The sequence below is a fragment of the Osmerus eperlanus genome, chromosome 1, assembly GCF_963692335.1.
Source record: "Osmerus eperlanus chromosome 1, fOsmEpe2.1, whole genome shotgun sequence".
Taxonomy (NCBI): Eukaryota; Metazoa; Chordata; class Actinopteri; order Osmeriformes; family Osmeridae; genus Osmerus; species Osmerus eperlanus.
Window position 1 is genome coordinate 4,151,036 of NC_085018.1, and position 17,354 is coordinate 4,168,389.

The 17,354-nt window shown below is 38.1% G+C and overlaps 1 protein-coding gene across 6 annotated transcripts; it reads left to right on the forward strand.

Annotated features, from left to right (window-relative positions):
* The first annotated feature begins 1,212 nt into the window (after nt 1-1,212).
* On the forward strand, nt 1,213-17,128 carry tacc1 (transforming, acidic coiled-coil containing protein 1). Of its 6 annotated transcripts, XM_062451818.1 has the most exons (14): nt 4,682-5,011; nt 5,105-5,412; nt 7,062-7,162; nt 8,696-10,070; nt 10,991-11,051; nt 11,563-11,734; nt 12,755-12,831; nt 13,343-13,477; nt 13,586-13,662; nt 13,747-13,790; nt 13,902-14,062; nt 14,585-14,691; nt 15,095-15,215; nt 15,510-17,128. In XM_062451818.1, the coding sequence occupies exons 2-14, from the start codon at nt 5,252-5,254 to the stop codon at nt 15,576-15,578; spliced, it is 2,661 nt and encodes an 886-aa protein (XP_062307802.1). In that variant the 5' UTR covers nt 4,682-5,011; nt 5,105-5,251; the 3' UTR covers nt 15,579-17,128. The 6 variants fall into 6 exon arrangements, with proteins under 6 accessions (XP_062307961.1, XP_062308042.1, XP_062308115.1 ...); XM_062451977.1 differs by lacking the exons at nt 4,682-5,011; nt 5,105-5,412 and adding an exon at nt 1,213-1,411; XM_062452058.1 differs by lacking the exons at nt 4,682-5,011; nt 5,105-5,412 and adding an exon at nt 1,213-1,411 and having other exon boundaries at nt 8,702-10,070.
* The last annotated feature ends 226 nt before the right edge of the window (nt 17,129-17,354 follow it).

A 17,354-nucleotide genomic window follows, 5' to 3' on the forward strand; every position in this document is an offset into this window, starting at 1 on the left:
ATAATCATCATACTGCAATGCCAAGAATCTATCTGCGTGTGTGTGGGTGTGTGTAGCTTGATTATCTCGCAAACCATGCTACAGGTGTATTGCTCAGGACCGAAGGATGTGCAGTAAAGTTCATGAAGTTGTTTGTACGCAACAAATACACTATATTTTAGGATAAAAGGTGCAGCTTTTGAACAGACAATTCAGGCCACTGCCTGTTAGGTGGTCCCCAAGAGCTGACATCGGGCGTTTTAACATTTATTATTTAAGTTTGACAAACTTGAAAAGTTTGAAATGACAGTCAATAAAGGAAAATGAAGGTGAGTTGATAAGTAGGGCAGATAATGACAATTATCTTTTCTAATCTTAATCTTAAAAAGATGGCAGTGGAGCAGAAAATGACACTAGACTAACTTGTTAGCTAGCAGGCTAAAAGAAAGTGAATACAAATGTATTTATTTTGCTATATTAAAGTGATATAAAATTAATCATATATTAAGTAAAACACATGCTTCTGTTAATCATATTAGTCTGGAACGAATGTATAGCTACACTGTTAATGAGGTTGAAAGCACAACCACACAATCTTTTAAATAAAATATTTATGCAAATGTTTAATGAGTGGGTATGTGGAGGACCAACTGAAACTAATTATTGTTGACCAAGAGCGCCACCTACTGGTCTGAAAAATTATTTGAAGCTGGAGACAACATTTAAAAAGTGGGCAATGCATTTATATATATGTAAGCCTCTTTATTTTTCCCAAACGCAAACAGCACATCCAAGCAACATCACACGCAGCACTGCACATCCGTGGGTCCGGAGCAAGACACCTGCCGACTTCCAATTTAATACTATTCTCGGTTCTCAAAAAAATCCAGACACACACAGACACACAAGATTCCTGGAATTATAGTTAGATGTAAAACTGGACTTGAAAGTAATAGAGTTCGACAGAAGTATCGGTCAACCTGGAAGCTATAGTTATACTGCAAAAAGAAAACAAAACATTGCTGATGTCACAAATGGTTAATCCTATCCAGGATTCACACTGCCCTATCTAGTTTTACTGCTATACAATACCCACCTTTGAATGTTTACAAGTCTATTTCTTTTGTGGGTGTGTGTATGTTTACTGAGGATGAAAAGGAGGGGCAAAGAGTTGGGTAGGAGGCAGTCCAAGTATGACAAACAGAAACATAGAGGGAGAGGAGTGGAGGGAGGGACAGGAGTGGAGGTTTGTTGTATCAGTGTAAAAAATGGAACATTCACTAGTCTTGGAAGCACACCTGATACTGACAACATAACCGAAACCGGTTTCAGGCCCCTTTGGAAGGGAGACTGATATCATGGGTGGTTCTCACAGCCAACAGAAAAGGACCAGCAGGGATTCCAACTCGTCACAACAGAAAATAAATAGAATGTAAGTAAATCAACCTGGAGTTATTTATTCCTGCATGTACAGCAGTTAAATTGATGGTGTTCAATGAGATTAAATGTGTGGGAACTTTGAATTATGTATTTTAAACGTAGGTAATAACCAAACCAAACCATTTAAATAAAGTGCAATACTCTTGGGTGTTTTTTGTCGAGGTCAACTTTTTGTTTCTACACATTTGTATTTGTTAATATGGAAAGGCTGGTTAAAATTAATGTTCAAAATAGAATAGTATTGGTTTGGATGATATTGTCCGATCTTTTTCGACAGTCTGTTTTCATCCATATTGGTTTCATGCTTAAGTGTGAATGGAGAGACTCCAAAAGGGTCCAAAAGTCAACTTGCACACTTGTGAAAATATTCACATGCTCGCAACATTCAGCAACTGTTTGGGCACTCTGTTCAGAAACAAAATTGTGTCCCAGGTCTTAAACAAGTTTAAATTCTAGGCTTTAAACTATTTCCTTAGATTCTTCTTTCCTCCCCCTATGAAAATATGAATCCTGTTATGTTCTATGTATGATTAATAAGAATAATATTTCCATGCAGCAATTTCTTTTCACCTTAAATTCTTTCCCATCATGGCTTAACCAGTCATTAAATTCACTTTGCTTAGTATATCTTATCCTAGATTTTGATTGGTTGGAAGGGTAGTCTAAACCTTTGAGTTGAGAAGTGAGCAGATTAACAGTCTTATCATTATGTGTACACTGTGATGAATACATATTTACATTTAGTCATTTAGCAGATGCTCTTATCCAGAGCGACTTACAGTAAGTACAGGGACAATCTCCCTGAGGCAAGTAGGGTGAATTGCCTTGCCCAAGGACACAACGTCATTTTGTCACGGCCAGGAATCGAACCAACAACCTTCTGATTAATAGCCCGACTCCCTAACCACTCAGCCATCTGACCCCCCATATTTAAATTATTACATCTCATGCCAAATTACTAAATTATCTTGGAAACACTTTGCTCTTGTGCTTACAAGGACCTGCCTCTTGGCTTGTTTAAAGGTAGTGGGCCCACTTGCTTGACCAGGTTGATGTTACTCATTTATATTTGAATGTTACTGACATACATGATGACACACTTGGATTTGGGGCTGCTTACATAATAGTGATGTTAGCTATTAGTGATTGTTTTCATCAATATAAAATTATCCGTGGGGTAGGGGATTGTTGTAAAAGGTTTACTCATGGTTAAAAAAAAGTAATTGAAAACTACATCTGCAACACCACTGATGTATTTCACTGATAAGCAATTATTTCAACATGGATTTAATAAGTCTCATAGGAAATCCAAAGTGTAGGACGTTTTTCACCGACTAATTATACATGTAATACCGACATTAAAAGCATTTACTGAATAGTAAATGATTTATGATAATACATTCCATTAATATTGATTCATTAAATGACTTCCATACTTCATATCATTCACATGTTTGTTAAATTACCCATTGTGTAATACAGTAGGTCAAAGACTAAAGTAATTTTTGATCAGCATTGATATATTCTGTAGTGTACGTTTTTTCCCAACATGGCATATAGACAACAATAAATAAAAAATAAGCACAAGGTGCATGTATCTTATAAATGAAGTATGTAAGTAAAAAAGACAAAGCTGTTTAATTATTCTTTTAATAGTTTCTTATCACTGAATCATCACAATATTTGTAAATTACTTTTCAACCATAATTTAACCAGTTAAAAACCTTGTCAAGTAACACTCAATGTCAAGTGTTACCCAAGTGCAAGTGTTTCGGTACATCTGAGCCTCTAGATACAGTTTATTGAAGTGATGCTGATTTTCCTTTGGTCAGGTTTTGCATGAATTACTTGAATGAACCTGGAAAAAAACACCTCATTACAGCCAAAGATTTATGAGAGCAATTTTAATTGGGTGAAATTTGTTGTGTTCAAAGTAGTATTTGCATTGAAAATTTAGATCATCAACAAATAAATCAAAATTTCTTTATACTGTCCCCAATTGTAAAGGTTTGTAGTGAAGTTCACAAAACCCTCATTTTCCAAGCCCAAGAGTCTGTGTCACTGGCGTAACATTATACACACCGACACAGAGCATCCAGTCAGGTGCCTGAGTTTGCTGGCCTTTACCAAAATCTATTTTGCTGTCATGACTGATGGTCAAATTTAAGTGTTCTGTTCTGTTTGACATACAGAAAAATCACAGCCGTGTCTGTTTTCCAGTGTGGTCTATACTTCCCTAAGCTCATTGTAAATTAAAGTTAGTCATTGATACTTCTCATCTTTCAGACCCCATTTCAAAATGTTTTATAATGTGTTCAATTAGCTGACACTTTTATCCATAGCAACTTACAGAGGGATGTGAACCTGCAACCTCTTGATCTTCAGTCAAATGTTTCAATTCAGCTTTGTCTGTATCTCATTGGTGTAACGAGCCACACAACAGTGAGTAGATCCAAGAGCAGAGTTTATTGAAACAAGGTATCAAACAAGGCAACAGAGGGTAATCCAAGAGAATTGCTTGGTCTGTTCTTAACATTAGACACAACAAGACTTTGCAAAGACCATGGAGAAATGAGTGGTATAAGTACTAACACATATGGAGGTGCACAGTAATCAATCAAATAAGACAGTCAATAATCTGGAGAGCTAGAGCACTGCTATCTACCCGGCTGTTGACTGTGAGGGGCAATTGGGAACTATACTGAACATTAGCATGTATTTTCACTTTAATATGCCTTTAGCAAAGCAAGATAAGACATGTACTCTTTGGCCCTGCTACACTGCAGATACGTTTTTTACTTTGGTAGAATGCTGCATGGCCTGTTTGCTGCTGTTGTGTATTAATTCTTATTTTATTCTTAAGCACTAGTTTTATACATCTTTTAAGCAGCTATAGCAAGTCTATGTGACTGACAGTCAATGTCACATGGGCTAGATTACTATGGGTGGAAATGGCTAATGAAATAAAGCATTGTACAGTTTTACAGTAAGTAATTAGCCTTTTTATTCTGCTGGTGATAATTTACCTGTATGGGTGCTGGGGGGGGGGGGGTGCCTTCTGCACCTATTGAAGCTCTTCTGTTGTTTATGTCACAGAACAGGTTTGTTTACTGATCATATCTTGAACTGAGCAAGGAGGGTGACAGTTAAACGGTTGAACCAAAATATCTTGGGCGGGCAGTATGAAGCTGTGCTTCTACATTCCATAACCCTATGTGCTGTGAAACAGGGAGCTCTTCCAGATGGCTTCGATCCTCCCCTGTCTGGGTTTGCTTTCCTCTCTTCTCCCTTCAGCATGAAGGTGGTAGGACTCTACCATTCACTGGGGCTGAAATAGGGGCTGAAAAATGAGCTGGCTCAGAGAGCCTTTGAAGCTGCAAGTTGCTGTCTCCCCCTGTGTTTCCTCACAATGGAATGGTCGTGAAGTTGAGGTTGGTGGGGGAGGCAGAGTCAGAGCAAGCAGTTCTAGAAACCAGCTGATCACTTCTGTGGTATTCAGCCAGAGAGTGAGAGCGTGACAGAAAGCGAAAAAAAGAAAGCAATTCGGTAGAGAAAAAAGGACGAGGAAATAAGCTCGACAAAGAGAAAGCAGGTTGTAGCATTTATATTTGGTCAAGGTTAAAGGTTAATCAGGTTAAATACATGTTTCTTATCTATTAATGAATTTGGTGGCTACTATGTGAAGAAGTAAACAATCTGGAGGTGGCACATGAAGATATGTAACCTGCAACAGGTCACCGTTTACATTTTTAATCAGTCATAAACTAATCTACCAATTGTCAAACTGGAATAGTTATTTATTGCTTGGAAAAACATATTCAAACTGAAGAGGATGTCTTGGTTGTCACCCGCCTCATGGGCCAAGTGGACTTGGACTACAGTGCGAGGAGCAGAGGAGGGTCAGGAGGATGAAGAGGGCCAGAAGGCCAGGGAGGAGGAAGGACTGCGCAGGGAGGATTTGGAGGAGGACGAAGAGAGGTCTCAAGGCTTCAGGCGAGTGTGTTGTGAACAGCAGAGTCTAGAGATTAGAGCAGATTGTGAGGGAGACGAGGAGGTAGAGTACAATGTGTGTATGTTATAAAGGGAATGAGAAGGGGGAGAAGATGAAAGCAGCAGTTTTTCTACCTGTGGCAGCCACTGGTCAGCTGGAGGACAGATTCTTTCTCTGGGCTCCACGGCAGGTGATTTTGCTTGTTGCATTTTAACACCATTACATACATAATTACACAAGATGGTGTTTTGGTTTAAATGAGAATAGCTATAATTATTTTTGGTACCTTAGTAATGTATGGCTGAGAAAAGCACGTGCAGACAGGTACAAATGTAATCGCATAAGCCACACACTGTATCTCTTGTCTGTCCTGTTTCTGATAGCATTATCACTTGAGGCACTGTTGACCTCAAAAGGAAAGTGATCTTTGAGTTAATAAGCATTGTACTGTACGTAGCAGAGCTTTAGAGTTTGTAAACATGAGTTATGTCCCAGTGGGTTGGGAATAGGCATGTGGCCGAAAAGGGAGATTGAGAAAGACAATGAAAATGCTACTAATGAGGAGGAAACATACACAACCCTCGGAACCAAACAAGGAGGATTTAGTAGAAAAATGGAATCCAGCTGTGGTCACTGATATAGCAAGCTCATACTGTACATGAGACTGCAACAACACTCAAAAACAATGTGTCCTAGTGATAAGGAGAAAGCATTATTGCATCTTATTGATATTAGCAACCACAAGTTGAGCTGATGTGCATGTACTCATATACATCCAACTACAAGCATGAATACCAACACCTGTCTGTACAATGTGTCCTAGATATAAGGCCTGTTACTTGTCAAAACATATTTGTACTAATATGAGGAAAACGTCATAGGCTTTAACTCGTTTTTTGTTTGTTTTACTATACATATGACATTTAGAAAGATAACATGAACAGTACCCAGTACCTCAGAGTGCTGGAATGGGGTTGCATAATGGTAGAAAAAAAACACCAAAACAATTACCCAACCACATGTATTTCATACATGTACTGTATGATAAACAACTCTTCCTTTCCCTTTGTGTACCTTGACTTTGAATTGGAAGACATCAGAACGATCTATGCCTCTAATACATTATTACTCAAGTTTGTTTTTACTTTGTAAGACGAAAGAAGGAATGTTTATTTGTCTGTCAGCATGACACACATGCACACAGGGAATGGTGACACCCAGAACACACACACGCATACAGGGAGTGTCCGCCGTAGAAACGTATTCTCTGCTTTTCCACATCCTGCTGTCCTTCCACCGAAGGCAGCCAGGAGCAGTGATCAGCCACATCAAGGCGACCGGGGACAGAGTCCAAGTGCTCGCCTCATGCCTGGCCAGGAATATTGGGCAGGAGAGCAATCTGATCTGTGTGTTTTTATTGGGGTTATTTGCAAAGGAAGCCCTTGTGAGCAATGGGAGAAGACTGTGCCCCAAGGGGGAATCAAACCCAGGGCCTTCTAACTGTGAGGCGACAGTACAAAGGCACTGTACCACTTTGTGTTATCATTAACTGTCATTTTGCTTTTATTGTAACACAGGACTATAAAAATAAAGGTACTGTCAAAATAACCAAGCTAATCTCTCGCCTTCTACTTGTCTCTCTCACTTACAGCTCTGACTCTGAGAGCCATTTTGAGACCCCTGAGGCAGAAACCCCGGTGCACTCTCTGCTAACAGTGCCAGAAGACCTGGAGTTAGCCCTGACTATAGCAGGTGAGACTCAATTGTAGATGTAGGGGCATCCGGTAGAGAGTAAAGGTGTTTATCTGTGTGTGACAGAGCTCACCCAAACAAAATTATATTATACTTATTAAAGTATTCTTACAAAGTGCAAACATACTTGTGATCATACAAAATCTGTACTTTTTAAGACCCCTTCCAATTGTGTAATAAAATGTAAATATTATGATAATATATTGTCATAATATATAATTAAGAAATAATATTGTGTACTCTCATTTAATACATTTAAATGTGATTTAAATGAACAATTATTCTGCTTGGGCATGGCTTTGATTTATTTTTAGCCTTTGCAAAACACTTGTCACCTGGCAAAAATACACGCACAAACACACACACACACACACATTCCATCTCTCTCTCTATTACACACACACAATACACCATGTTCAATTGATGTAATGGAAAGACCATTTGTTGGCTTATTTTTTATAGAAAAAACATGACAACAATGTAACAAAGCTTTGCCACTGTACATAACTAAACTAGACCTTCCCTTGTCTCCTAGCAACATACTGTTGCATGAATGTTATGTGGATGACAGACATGGTCTGCTATTGCTGTTCCCTTGCCCAGGGCAGACTTGCAAAATCAACAATAGCAGCATCCCCACCATATGGTTGTCTGACTTCTCAACACAGTTTTCAACTAGGATTAACTTTTAAACTGCATTTAAATTATTGATTATATGTCTGTTACACTATTCTTGTAACTACACATCCAAATTTTAGTCTTAGCCCAAAATGCTTCAATTAATTATGTTACTCCTACTATGTGTAACCCACGGTCTGCGCCTACAGTCTACAATATAAATGTTATGGCTTCCTCAAAGATTCTTAAACAAAGCATATATCACAAATCGTATGGGTCGATGGCCAAGATTTACACACGACAGCAGGATGTCAGCTACATAACACATGCTAGGAAGAGAAGATTGCTTATTGGATAAGTTCTCTACCAATAGTCAGTTCCAGCAGACAGGAAGACTTAGTTTAACATGTATGTTGACTGAGTAGCCTACAGACACTACTCCTTGGTAGTTCTGCTTCATAACGGCTCTGAACGAGAGAACGAAGTGGAGACTTTGTCTCAACATCAGTTGTGTAGAACTACAAAATCCATAATTCCCCCCTGACAGACACAGCACATACAAAACCTAGGGTAGAGACTGAGATGGTGGTGTTAACACACATCATTATCATAAATCAAATGTATCTTGTTGAAAGTATGGGTTGCTGAATGCATTTGTGGTACTTGCAATACTGTAAATATTGAGAACATGTTTCATAACCTTCACAGATATTTGTTATGTTTTCCAGCAAAGTTAAATTGATAACATCTCAGTTGCCACTAGGTTTAGTTTCAAAACACAGGCTTTTAACAATGTAGTTACATATAAAGTGGAGACTTCCTTTCTCATGCAATGTTTGATCTTCTTGTGTTTGAGTTGTATTTGAACTCTTAACTTTTCTCTTTTATTCCATTTGTCTCCAATGGCTTTGCCAGATCAAGGCCATGAAGAAGATGAACAATTAATGATTGAAAGTTCTGTTGGAGCTCTTGGTGTCCCTAAAAATCCAGCCATGGTTCAGCTCAAAAACGTTCTGGGCCCCATGAAGAACCCAGTGGACCAAAATGGGCCTGTGACATCACATCCCACAGCACAAGCACCAGAGTGTCAGCACCCTGCTGTGACATCACATCCCACAACACAAGCACCAGAGTGTCAGCACCCTGCTGTGACATCACATCCCACAACACAAGCACCAGAGTGTCAGCACCCTGCTGTGACATCACATCCCACAACACAAGCACCAGAGTGTCAGCACCCTGCTGTGACATCACATCCCACAACACAAGCACCAGAGTGTCAGCACCCTGCTGTGACATCACATCCCACAACACAAGCACCAGAGTGTCAGCACCCTGCTGTGACATCACATCCCACAACACAAGCACCAGAGTGTCAGCACCCTGAAGGAGACAGAGATCAAGCTACTACTGCACCAATCAGCATGGCAACAGACTTTCAAGAGGACCGCCTTCTGGCTCACACAAATTCAGAGACACTTAATAGTGGACAACCTAATCAAACCTCTTTTACACTGAAAGTAAAACCTACAAAAGTGAACTCACCTTTACCAAAGATAAAAGGGGACCTAAATGAGGCTCCACATGAAGTCAAGGACCATGATAAACTAGTCCCTGAGGTTATCAACCTTCACCAGCTTGATGACAGCTTCAACCTCTTCACTAGTGGCGATTCCAAGATCCAAAACTCCCCTCCATCTTGCTTTGCCAGTTCCCTGTCCAAATTAGAGTGTCCACTTAGCTCCCTGCCAACATGTGAGGCTAGTGTTGTTCCTGGAATAGATGTGGAGGTCAAACCATGTAGTGAGGTTGAGCTCAACCCTGTTATCAGTGAGAATGGGCTTGGCAATGATGGAGCCAGTAAACCACTGCCAAAGAGGTTCGGTAAAAAGCCACTGAGCAAGCTCCCATCAAAGAAACAGATGACCCAAACCTCAAAACCAACATCAGAATCTATTACAGTGCAGGTTTCGGAGTTGTCCGTGTCTCAAAGTTTGAACGATATTCCTATTCAGAAGTCCAGCTATAATTGTGACCCCAGTCAGTGGGATGACCCTAATTTTAATCCATTTGGAGGAAGCAATAAAGTGAACAGCTCCCCAATGCCACCCAAGGGGTCTTACAGCTTTGATCCAGAAAGGTTTGATGAATCTATAGACCCATTTAAGCCATCGAAGACCTTAGATAATGAAGTCTCCTCCAAGGCCCCCCATTCACAAGAGAAGCCTGTGATCCACCCCCCAGAAGAGATTAAAGCATGCCCAAAGAAACGCAAGGACAAGATTACTTCGTAAGTCAACAAATAATCACAGATGGACTATCAATTGATTCAAAAGTAACAAACATAACTACTGTGTAGGCACATCAATCACTTAACATACATATTACACTTTTTTACTTTAATGCTGTGATACCAATAGAAAGTCTACATCTTTTTTCACACATGGCATATCACCAATGTACCATGGCTCTTAGCCAATCAGATTTTGAGGTCGGTAGTATAGGTTGGTCTATATCAGTGTTTCTCAACTGGGCTAACCTCAGGATCCACATTTTGCCCTTGGTCATTGAGTCACGACCGGGGGGGAGGGGTTCTGATTGGCTGGTAGGTGGCATGTAACTGTATAACCCGAGACGGCTATCAACTCGGTGTCTCACAGTGAATGCGTGAGACTTGAGCACCTTTCAAAATAAAAGCACATCATTGGAAGTTCGGTAATTTATATTAAGTTCTATTTTTTATTTTATGAGCCAAAGCACATGACCCTCTCCACATCAGCTCGCAACCACCAGTTGAGAAACACTGCTCTATATAATAATACAATTCAACATCGTTTGACATCAATACCATTCAACCAAAATCATTATGAACAAATATGTCAGGGTTAAATTTCAACACCTAGAAGTAAAAAAAAATAAAAATTACACTCCAAGCTCCAAGCCCCTTTCTAAGTTAAAAATCGCGATATGCTCAGTACACCCACTGTAAAAGTGACCTTTGGTTAGGAACAGCCACCAAATTTGCCACATGGTAGATCCCTGTGGCTAATGAACTGAAGGGAAGATATAAAATTGGAAATGGAAACTTCCTGTCCTGCAGTCAGTCAGTCAGTCCAAACAGTCTTTGTATACAGTAGACTGTGCAACCTGACTGTACACATTTTGATCTTTGTTTGTCCTAACATGCAATCTTCTTATGCTTCCCTGTAGAAAATTTAGAAATACTAAGAAGCATGAAAAACAATCCTTGGTTCTGGACATCTGCAGTCAGGTATGCAATGGTGTCATATGCAGAATCTTTCCTCATGTGGAGATGTGCATTACTGTCTTCTCTTCCCAGCCTTGCAGAGATACAATGATTCATCAATTGGCATCCATCACACTAAGGTCATCATCAAGTATACCCCCAAAAAATCATAAAACCAACTATATTATATTTCATTACTATAAAGAAATCCCACTACTGAGTTTGTCTTTACCTCAAAATGCTTTACAAAAATCCTTGTTTTCTAACCCTAACCATTAATTATTTATGTTATTCTTTATATTAATTCTTTATTTAACTGTTACTGTATGAGATGTACTTACTGTACTATACATCAATTTTGATTCAAATGAAAAACATTTGCTGAATTAATAACTGTCAGTAACACCAAAGAAAATAATTTGCTGTTTCATGACAGATATTCCTCTAGGTGTGTGGTTTGGTTAGTGTAAGTGTTAGGGTAATACTGGCAGTAGTGCTTGAGAGTAGAGCTCATAGCTTGTTTGTTTGTTTATAGGAAAAGGATGGTGTGGTATCCCAGGTCCCAGAGATCACCCACCATGTGCAATATGCCACAGATGAGGAAAAGCTGGCATCCAATGATATCATGACCCAGCAAGCCGAGTCAAAGGAAGAGAAACATGTCTCAGAGTGTTCTACAGGATTATCTAAAAGCAAAACAAATGCAGGTATGCTATATCAACAGGGTGTAATGAAATGTGACATCATGTGCTAGAAATTACTATGACAATGCTACTATTCCATTATTACTATAAATTGCACGGACACAGGCACACACTGTATGCATTGACATAAACATTGCTAACACATTGTAAAAACATTTGACTTTTGGGGCCAGATAAAAACTAATATAGTTGAGTGGATGAGAGCATTTGTTGCTAATCATTTTATATATACATCTCTGGAAAAAATGTAGAGACCACTGAACCTCTTTTGAGTAAGGAACAGAAGGGTAAAATTTGCAGTGGCCTCTTCGTACCCTTCTGTTCCTCAATCAAGATTGTCCTTCTCAACTTTTCTTTTTTTATGAAACAAAAATGTGCAGTGGGCTCTCATTTTTTTCAGAGCTGTACATTTAATTACTTTAAATATGTAGCAGTCAACTGACTGCCTTTGTTAGCGTTTTGTTTTTTCATAAACATGTTGACTTACATTTACATTTAGCAGACGCTCTTATCCAGAGCGACTTACAGTAAGTACGGGGACATTCCCCCGAGGCAAGTAGGGTGAAGTGCCTTGCCCAAGGACACAACGTCAGTTGGCATGACCGGGAATCGAACTAGCAACCTTCGGATTACTAGCCCGATTCCCTCACCGCTCAGCCAACTGACTCCCTTCGACTTAAAATGTTTATGTTCTAGACTTAAATAAAGATAACATAGATAAAGGTTCACGAACAGGAGAATATGTACAATATAGACACGTTTTGGATCGTGCAAAGCACACACTTTTGTTCAACAAGGCCCTGCCATTCATAAACAACACAACACTACATGAAATGTAAACCTCACACCAAAGCCTATTTGAAATAATATAGCTTTCTATCACATTTATCCCAATCTGCACAGCCTTTTTCAAACACAACTTAGTTTAAAGTATTGTAAAGCACATGCAGAATTTCTTGTAAATTAGATAAGTTTATTATTTTGGTCACATTCTAATATAGTTGGTATTAAATCATTTTCTAGGTATTCTGGATGAAGTTGTTCTATCTCCTGCAATGCCTTGGATACAAGATTCACTGGAGGAGGATACTTGCAGTCTAGTAAGTACAAAGTACAGTAGAGTAATTACACATTAATACAAGTTGTATAGCCTAAATCGGTCAAGGTTATGGATTTCTGGATATAAGGTTCTAGTAAAATATATTATTTAGTTATGATACAATAATTGTTACAATATTAATTGTAGTCTTCTGCTCCATGTTAGATCCTCTTCCCCTAAATAATATATTAAGACCCACCTATTCTCCATAGTTTATGAAACTATGTATGTACAGTAATGTTATCCTATGTGTGCATTGTGATAAATGTCAGTGATTTTGGTGCCTTATTTAGCCTTAGCTAATTGTACAGCACTTTGGCTAAGTCTGGTTGTTTTCAAATCTGCCATAGAAATGAATGTGACTTTGACTTTACACACATGTAATAGGAGAGGACCTTATATTCTGATATAATAGCTAGCTATTACATAGCATGACAATCTCTTGCCTGCCAACCATCGTTGGCAACATGTTGCCCAACCAGGCTTTTCAAGATCTGCTTCTGTCTTTTTAGAATAAAGAACTATCAGTTAGCCAAGCTTCTAAGGGATTGGGAAGCAAGGACCCAGACAAAGGAAGTCTCTCCCTGGACAGCATGCCGCTCAGTGAAATGGACAAAGCAGCTGAGCTAAGCCAGATCAGAGAGGAGGTATCTGACTGTCTTTGTAACTTTATAACAAATGTCCGATAAAACACACATCAAGTAAAAAATGATCAGACTGTTATTCAGATTTTTTACCTGTTTACTTACAAACAGATTATCATTAAAGAGATAGAAGCCAATCAGTGGAAGAGAAAATATGAGGAAAGCCGAATGGAAGTTATGGAGATGAGGTATTATATTTCAGTCATTGTTGTACCATAAATGTCAACAAGATTATGGGGCTAGAGGACTGACATTGTTTTATTTATTTATAGAAAAATTGTTGCAGAGTATGAAAAAACCATTGCACTAATGATTGGTAAGTTCTTGCTACGATAATGATAATATTTTCTCAATCTGGCCTTGTGTCTAGTTACGATGGAGAAAAATTAACGTTTTTGTTGTTTCTATGGCTATGCAAAACTTCCAGAGGATGAACAGCACAAAACCATGGACTCCCACAAGAGTGTGCAGCAGTTGATACTGGATAGAGACCAGGCCATGGCAGACCTCAACTCTGTGGAGAGCTCCCTTTCGGATATGTTCAGGAGATATGAGAACATGAAGAAGGTCCTGGAGGGCTTCAAAAAGGTCAGTGGCACCAAACAAACATTGGGACATCATTTATTGGGTGCGAGCAAGGAACCACATAGGAACAGCAGTACAAGCTAAGGCACTGGATTAATGCTTGCAAAATTACACAATATGGGTGGAATAATTGCATAATTGAGTAGGTGGCTAGTGTATCAGTTCATTTCTAATTGGTACAAATAAATTATAATAAATAAGTCTATGATAAAAAGGCATGTTCGAATGAGGAGCAGCACTGCTTTAATGCCCCGCTCTTCGTCCCGACACACCCTAAACTTTTAATGCCTACTTTCTGTCATTTTTTACAGAATGTAAACAAATGCACGTTGGGTGGCATGAAAAATATCAAATGCTCGGAGCATGACTATTTTAAGAAACTGCGATAGACTACATTTTGCTTCTGAAAGTGTCTGTGTTCATGTGGCTGAGACTGTCTGGGATTAAGTGTACAATATCATGAGTTTACCAGTTGTTTCGGTCAGAATTCCACTATTCTAAGACCTTTCTGTGTTTTTCATTCAGAATGAAGAGGTTTTGAAAAAGTGTGCCCAAGAATACCTGGTCAGGGTAAGACAAGAGGAGCAGCGGTACCACACACTCAAGATCCACGCAGAAGAAAAACTGGACAAGTAAGCGTATTGTGCCTGGCGATCTATTATGAATAAAAACCTACAGTAAAGATTTTATAGATTTTAACATTTGTAAAAAAAAAACAAAAAAAAAAAAAAAACATTATATTCAACATTACATTACTTTAACATTAAACATCACATTTGTAAAAATAAAATACAGTCAGGGTGTCATTTTACAACTATTGGGTGTCTTGTGAATATCTAACCTTTTAGTATATATATTCAATCATATATATATGAGAGACTCACCTGATGAAATAGATGTAAAAAATTAACATGGTTTCCGTGAATGAGATGCTTTATATTTAACACTTCTTGCAATATACTATTTCTTTCATTCTCTCAGGTTTATGCTGTTTCTTATATTTGACCTACTTCTTCTCTTGTTTACCTTTTGCAGGGCAAATGCAGACATTGCCCAGGTGCGCTCCAAGGCAAACGCAGAGAGTATTGCTCTAAATGCCAGTCTTAGAAAGGAGCAGATGAAGGCAGAGTCCATGGAGAGAGCCTTGAATCAAAAGGTAACACGAAGCAACATTTAATATTTGTGTTTAATGTTTATGTTTATGTGTATGACAGTCAGCATACCTACATGACAAGTGTACAGACATAAGGTAATGACAAGTATCAATAGGAATGATAATGCAGTAACTATAGTTGTGCAGGGTTCTTGCAAATATTGAGACAAATAAAACAACTGTAATAAATAGTACATACCGTTTATAGTTTAGGACTGTAATGGTATTGAATGTATAATCAAATTAGTCATATTCTTTGATTTGATAATATCTCTTTTCTTTTAAAATTCTTCATAGAATCAAGAAATCGAGGAGCTTACCAAAATATGCGATGAACTTATTGCAAAGTTTGGAACATCAGACTGAACACTTCTGTATACTGTTCCTTTTACATTCTCCCTAAGCTTTGTGTAAAAGCAGTGTTTCCCAATTTCACCAAAGCTTACAGACTGTATTGTTGTACATATGAATCATTGCTATCTACAGTTTCTACAAAATATTTGAACTGTAATTTGGACTGTAATGTTAATGTCCCTCCCCACCCTGTGACGTTGCACTCTACCCTAAATTTTAAGTAAACGGTAAAAGGTGTAGAAATGCACCCTTCTTGTCGAAATGTTAAGAATCTGTTGAAAATGTGTTGAAGGCCTCAGACAAGTATATCCTACAAAACTTACATTTTCCAATTGTTTAAGAAAAGACAATCAAGAAGACAGCTAAAGTACATGGTGTTTAATTCTACCTTCAACTGTGTTGAAGGTAGAAGGTAATAGTTGCATTTCACAGTGGAAAACTCAATACATTTAATACTGTAACACACTGTTTATCTTTTGCCACAAGCAAAGAAACATCTTGCTTGTCATTTGTGTGCCAAAGATTAAATATCATGCAAATTAATGTAATTTTATTTCCCACTATACAATACTGTACTCATGTTATGTGTCTGTGCTGTTTTGGTATTCTTTTGTAATATCAATGATGTGAATCAACAGCAATGTCTTTCATTTATAAATGAGTTGCAAGACCGTTGAAATATTTGGTTCAAGTGGATACAGTGAAAGCACAATGTGCTTTTCCTCTATTATTCTTGGATTTTGCTTGACTTGAAAATCTCTTTACAAATGCATAGCTATGTGATAACAGTTTAATGTACTTAAAAAAAATGATGACTTCATGCAAGGGTTCTCAAACCTTATCACCTTCAAGCCCCACAACTACTCCAAACCCAATAACTACTCCAAACGTTTGCAGAAGTGAGCTGCTGTATACTGTACACCATTTAGCAGACGCTTTTATCCAAAGCGACTACCAAGAGAGAGCTTTACAAAAGAGCATAGGTCACTGATCATAACAACGTTGCGAGCAGCCAAAACATGAAGCATACATTGTGAAAAACCAAATAAGTGCCAAAGGGAAGAACCATAAGAGCATGCAGTTAAACAAGTTACAATTAAACAACATGTAACAATCCTAGGGAAAAAAACTCATAAAATGTTTGATTGTGCACAGTTTAGTTCATATGATTAAAAAATGTACTTGATGCTTTTATAACTGGTGTATCACATCAATATTCAAAATGTTTTTTTTTTTGACTCAACCAACTTGGGTGCTTGCATACAAAGTAGCACAGGGTGGGGGGAACCTGATCATGTTTGATTAACTGACAAATGTTATGATTGAGTCAAATTAAAAGGTTTTCAAAAGACAGCATTCACAAAAATGTGTATGATGTGGGCAAATGTATTGCTATGTAAGGGTACATTTTATACCATATTAAAGTATTTTCTTTTTTTTATGTTCATATTTGTAGAGTGGAAGAAAGAAACATGCCCAGATCCAATTCTGTTTGCTAATACACAATACTGTATATGCATTTTGGGGAAATTAATCACCCAAAATAAAGTTATTGCAGCAGGTCTTTGTGCTTTGAGTTTTAAGGAATGTGTTTACATACTGATGAACAGACTGCAAATGTCTCACAGTAATTCATAATGTTCAGTAACCTTAAAAATAATATGACTTCAAAGCATTATTGTATTATTATTTTTTTTACGTTACCATCAACTAGGCAAGTAATGATAATTCTAGAACCAATCATGTATTATTGTGTCTTGGATACAGAAGAACTTTCCAAATTTGGAG